Source organism: Portunus trituberculatus, chromosome 33, assembly GCF_017591435.1.
Source record: "Portunus trituberculatus isolate SZX2019 chromosome 33, ASM1759143v1, whole genome shotgun sequence".
In the NCBI taxonomy this organism is placed as follows: Eukaryota; Metazoa; Arthropoda; class Malacostraca; order Decapoda; family Portunidae; genus Portunus; species Portunus trituberculatus.
The window spans coordinates 13,030,119-13,036,193 of record NC_059287.1 but is presented as its reverse complement, the minus strand read 5'-3'; the positions used below and the strand labels follow the sequence as shown (position 1 = coordinate 13,036,193).

General features: G+C 45.9%; 1 protein-coding gene across 1 annotated transcript in view; it reads left to right on the top strand.

Annotated features, from left to right (window-relative positions):
- The first annotated feature begins 212 nt into the window (after positions 1-212).
- The window catches only part of LOC123512364 (neuroligin-4, X-linked-like), a 504,701-nt gene continuing 498,838 nt past the window's right edge, over positions 213-6,075 (top strand). The window contains exon 1 of the mRNA XM_045268725.1: positions 213-1,845. Coding sequence (XP_045124660.1) covers positions 1,377-1,845 — 469 coding nt within the window. The 5' untranslated portion in view covers positions 213-1,376. The remainder of the gene's footprint in view (positions 1,846-6,075) is intronic.

Genomic DNA, 6,075 nt, shown 5'->3' with positions numbered 1-6,075 from the left:
GTGTCTTTTCTATCTGGTCCAGGCGTCGATAACTCGTGTCCGTCAAACTCTTGCTTGGAACGTGGCGAAGCATCTCTGTCGGAGGCGTCAGAGCACGGAGCCGCCAGCCAGCCAGCCAACCAGCCCAGCCTCCATCTCTGCTCCCACCTCTCCTCCCGCCCAGCCCGCGCGCCACCCTCCCGTCCCGCCCGCCGCCAGTATGCACCAGGCTGTGTTGGGGTTCGCGTGCGTCGCTCCCCGCTCGCTGCGTACCCATTACCCACGCTAATTGACTGGATATTAGCGCACCTGTGTGGATGTTTATCACCTGACCACCCCCGTTCGCGTGTCTGAGGAGGTGTTGAGGCCGCTCGTTACTGTCCCTGGCGGTCAATAGTGTCTTGTGCGCTGCGAGAAGTTGTCCCCGTGGTTTTGAGTTTGGGGGTTCACTGCCGCCCCTCACGATCTGGATTATCTCCTGGAGGAAAAGAGATTAAGGAATATAGAGGAAATACGCACATATAAAGGTGGATTGGTGAATGTTCCGCGCCATGGTAGCTGTGGTGTTGTGAGTGACTTGAGAGTGAGGAGTCACGGTGCCCGGAGTTTGCCTCACGACTTTGCGTTGTAGTGATATTTTTTTTCTAGTTTTTCATCTTTTTCAACTGGAATTCTGACACAAACGGAGGCACAGCACTTCATCATCCGCCTCCGCTTCCTGTGCTGCAACTGCTGCTGCTGGTCTCTCACTCACCCGTATTGTGTGATTTTTTTATACTCTCTTTTTTAATGTTGCTTCCTGTCAAGTGAAAACTGAGTCATAATACTTTAGCGTTCTGGCCTCACGCAAATACTGGCCAGTGTTTTGCTACCGGCACCACATACAAGGAGAATATTTACTAGCGGTGTGGAAAAAAGTCAACTTTAATCACAAGGAATATGAGGGAAAAGTAGCCCCGCAGTGCCCGGCGTGGCGCTGGAGAGGATCCGCTGCGACTTTGATCCTCAGCTTCACTCCCGGAAAGTTCTAATTATGAAGTTCTCGCCGCCTCGGGGGATGAAGGAGACTCGCCACTGAAACAAGAGGATTCATTGCGTCTCTTTCCTGCTGCAGAAAAAAAAAGTGCTGCATCTCTTTCCTTCCTGGATTTGCTCGTCCATGGTCCACGTCTCCTCTTCCTCTTCCTCCTCCAGCCCACACTGCCGCCTCCATCTCCTCCTCCACAAGTGTGCCGCTGGTCTCTGCCCACAAAGACCCCCAGCAGCGCCGCGGTGTCCTCGGCCCCGCAGCAGCCTAGAAGAGTGGCGAGGCAGCGGGATGTTGTAACTCGGACCTAATCACTGAGGAGGAACGAAACACCGGCATGAGAGTCTTGAGCGAGGAGTGAGGCGCGTTTATGGGGCTCGCGATGACGTGGAGTAGCGGGGGCCGGGCCTGCCTGGTGACGGTGGCGGTGGTGGCTGCCCTGGTGTTGTCCTCCACGGGTGTCCTGGCCGCCCGCATCTCCAGACACCTCAGCCCGCGGGTGGTGACCACGAAGTACGGCAGCCTGCGGGGACAGATCGTCAACCTGGGCACGCGGGGCCTGGGCGACGCTGAAGTGTTCCTCAGCGTGCCCTACGCCTCGCCGCCCATTGGCAACCTGCGCTTCATGCCGCCCAACTCCCCATCGCCGTGGCGGGACGTGAAGGTGGTGGATCACTTGGGCCCCGTGTGTCCACAGCGGCTGCCGGACATCAGGAACCACACGGAGGCGCTCACCAAGATGAGTCAGGGGCGTTATCAGTACCTGCGGCGCCTGCTGCCCTACCTAAAGAACCAGAGCGAGGACTGCCTCTACTTGAATATCTACACCCCATATGAAGGTGAGCCACACACGCCCTTTCTACTGGAGGGGCTTGGAGGGCAGTTTTGCAGCCAGGCGTCCACTGGGATCTGTCCGGCCCGGCGATCCCACCACTCGGTATAAAATAATAGAATTGACGGAAATCTTTATCAAAAGTGAATTGGAATTAGAAAAATGGTATTTGTGGGATTTATTTGATAGGGAAGGGGAGATAAAAGAAGAGCGGATGAATGGCAGAATTCCCGTCGGCTTTAATAATGCCATCACCTGGCTGGCATGGTAATGGTGGCACGCTGGTGGTTCTAATGGCACCAACAATACCACCAGTACCATGGTAGTAGTTGTAGCAGTAGTCATTGTCGTAGCTGTAACAATGGCAGTTATGGTAATAGCAGTAGTAAAAGGTGACAACAAAAGTACCAGAAGTCATCAATACTACCAACAGTGATCACAAATTAGTCGACATTGTAGCAGCAGCAGCAGTAGTGGTGGTGGTGGTGGTGATAGTAGTAATAGTAATTATAGTAGTAGTAGTAGTAGTAGTAGTAGTAGTAGTAGTACCATAATCCTTAACATCAATAGTAATCGTAACAACACAAACATCACACACACACACACACACACACACACACACACACACACACACACACACACACACACACACACACACACACACACACACACACACACACACACACACACACACACACACACACACACACACACAAAACAACACCCACAGAAGACACGCTCGGCATTTCTCAAGAGTGTAGCAGCGATCAGTGGGGCGCGTGGTGTGTTCAAACATGTCAGGTGGTGAGGGGTAGAGAGAGAGAGAGAGAGAGAGAGAGAGAGAGAGAGAGAGAGAGACGAGGATAGGCTGTTGTTGTTGGTGTTCGAGTTTTTTTCCAGCTCAATATCTTTATAGAGAGAGAGAGAGAGAGAGAGAGAGAGAGAGAGAGAGAGAGTGTGTGTGTGTGTGTGTGTGTGTGTTTTGTCTGAGGTGTCCAGGGAGAGTGGAGATGATAGGAATGTTGAAAGAATGAGATGAGAGGTGATGGAATGGAAAGAATTTAGATAGGAGTGTTGAAAGAACGGTAACTCCTGATGATATGAATGCTTTAGCGATAGGAGAGTGTGGGAATGTTGGAAGGAGGAGGGGGATGGAGATGATGGGAATGTATGTACGTGTCTTTTGTTGACTGAAGTGTTGTTGTGAAGTTTGCATTAGTGTGTAGTGAAAAGGAGTGAGTGAGGAGAGGAGGAAGGACTACTACTACTACTACTACTACTACTACTATACCAATCTACCTCCAGCATCTATCCTAGTCGCTCTCCACATTTCATCCTCCTTCACTATTCTACTTCCCCTCTCGCCTTACAGAAAAATATCCCCTTTGTATTTAGACAATTCATCCTCTGTACAGATTCCTAAATGGCTCGTATCAGAAAGCCATTTAATTCAACACTGGATAACACTACATGTATAAAGGATAAAGAGAAAGAGAGTCAAGGAAAATAACAAAAGGATTGACAGATGACAAACAAGTGAATCACGTTAAAAATGCAGTAGTTTCTTATGTAGCACTTAAAAGACCAGCTGTTTCTTACCTGGCTGTCACTTTGCCTTCACCTGTACGAGTGTCGCCGCTTTGTTTAATTAAGTGAGAGTACCTGACGTGTTTCTGATGGTCTGAGTTAATAGTGTGTGTGTGTGTGTGTGTGTGTGTGTGTGTGTGTGTGTGTGTGTGTGTGTGTGTGTGTTGTGTGTGTGTGTGTGCGTGTGGTGTTTTTATTTTTTTGTGTAATTTCAATCTCTCTCTCTCTCTCTCTCTCTCTCTCTCTCTCTCTCTCTCTCTCTCTCTCTCTTTGTGTGTGTTTTTTCTACAATTTGTACTGTATTTTATGTTTGGAAAGATTATGTCAACAAACCATAATCTCTCTCTCTCTCTCTCTCTCTCTCTCTCTCTCTCTCTCTCTCTCTCTCTCTCTCTCTCTCTCTCTCTCTCTCTACCTTACCTTACCTTACCTAGCTAACCTTTAAAGAGAAAGATGGGTCGGTCCTTCCCCTTTATCGTTTGTATTACGCGTTTCTCCTCCCCCTACAGGATGAGTGACTCTGCTTATCTTTGCGTAGTTTTCCTTATCCTTGTTTGTTTCTGCCGATTTTTGTTTATCTTTCCCTTTTCGTGTTTATACTTGCCTACAACAGTGATGAATGAATGTTTACTTCATTATTTTTCCTTGTTTTGTGTTTGTTTTGTTGTATTTGTGTTTATTTTTTGTCTCTCTGTTTTATTTTTTTTTCTGTCTTCTCTTGTCTTCTGTTTTGTCTTTTCATGTTTGTTATGTCTTGCCTTGTCCTGCGTTTTCTCTCCCTCTCATCTCTTTTTCTTTGTTTCTTTTCTTTCTGCCTTTTGTCTCTCAGTTTCTCTTTTCTTGTTGTCTTGTCTTTTTTTTTCTATCTTTCTTGCTCTTGCTACTCTGCACTCCTTTCTCCTCTCTTCTCATGTTATATTCCTTTCTCATGTCCTTTCTCTTCTCTCTCCCCCTTTTTTTATTTTCTTTTACTCTGCCCTGTCTTTTTCTCCTCTTTTCTCTTTTTTTTTTGCTTTTTCTCTTACTTGATTATCTGTTTTCTGTTCCATTCCCTTCTCTTCTGTTATCTTTTGTTCTCTTACCTTCCACGTCTCTCCTTTTCTCTCTCTATTTTGTCTTTCTCTTCTCCTTTCCACTCTACTTTCTTTTTTCTGTTACTTGATGTTTTCTTCCATTCTCTCCTGTTTTATTATCTTCTGTTCTCTTATCCGATCTCTTCTCTCTTTCTTTTCACTTTGCACGTCTCTCCTTTTCTCTCTCTATTCTCTTTCTCTTCTCTCTACTCTACTTTTTTTTTCTGTTATTTGATATTCTCTGTTTCATTCTCTCCTCTTTTTTTTTTATCTTCTGTTCTCTTACCCGATCTCTCTTCTCTCACCTTCCACGTCTCCCTTTCTCTCTCTCTCTCTCCCTCTCTCCTCTCCCTCACTCCTTTCCCTCTCTGGCATGATGAGTGGAACCTCTGCCAGTGTTATTGAAGGCGTCTCAGGAAAGCATAACTCTTCCTTCCCTTTTTACTCGGGAGCTGAAAATCGCTTCTGGAAATTTAGACTCCAGTTTAAGTGAAGGTCAGAGGAAGGCCAAGTGCGTGTAGCTTTAGGCCTTACCAGTGTGGGTGTGATCGCGTATAGGGTGTACGGAGTGTGTTAGTGTGTGGTGAGGTGGTATTCGTATGTGGTGTGTGCATGTGTGTGTTTTCGAGAGGGTTGTGGTGGTGGTGTGTTCTGGTGGTGGTTATGTGGTAGTGGTGGTGATAGTTAGATTAGGTTTTGTGTGTGTGTGTGTGTGTCTGTGTGTGTGTTTGGGATGATGCTGGTGTGGTGTTGCGGTTGTACTTTTGTGGTAGTGATAGTGGTGGTGGTGGTGGTGTTGTGTTATGGTGGTGGTTGTTATTTGGTAGTGGTGATAGGTTAGGTTAGGTTTGTGTGTGTGTGTGTGTGTCTGTGTGTGTGTTTGGGGTGATGGTGGTGGTGTGATGTTTTGGTTGTGGTTTTGTGGTAGTGATAGTGGTGGTGGTGGTGGTGGTGTTGTGTTATGGTGGTGGTTATGTGGTAGTGGTGATAGTTAGGTTAGGTTTGTGTGTGTGTGTGTGTGTGTGTGGTGGTGTGTGTGTGGTGGTGGTGGTGGTGGTGGTTTTGTGGTAGTGATGGTGGTAGTTTTTATGGATTTTGGTTCCCCTTCTTGGTTCTTTTGTTGTTCTTTGTCTTTTATTTCTTTCTTTCTTCGTCTTTCTTTTGAGAGTTACCATTTCCACGTTTTCTTGACAAAATGCAGTTTTTATTTTTCTCTCTCTTTCCTTTTTTCTTTTCTTTTTATGCTAGGAAAATCTTAATCTTTCTTTTTATTCCAATCCTTTATATGACTTTCACCTTGTTGTCTCCCCGTATTAGTTACAATTTCTCAGGTACAATCAGATAAGGTTACGTTAAGTTAGGTTTGGTTACGATATGTTTGGCTAAGTTACGTTAGATTCAGCTTAAATTAACGTCAGCTTTGGTCATGTAACGTTAGATTAAATTAGATTATGATAGATTCAATTAGATTACGTTAGATTTAGATAGGTAAGGGTTGGTTTGTTTAGGTTACGTCAGGTTTGGTAGCTTTTATATTGAAATAGGTTAGGTTACGTTAAGTTCAATTATGTTTGGAT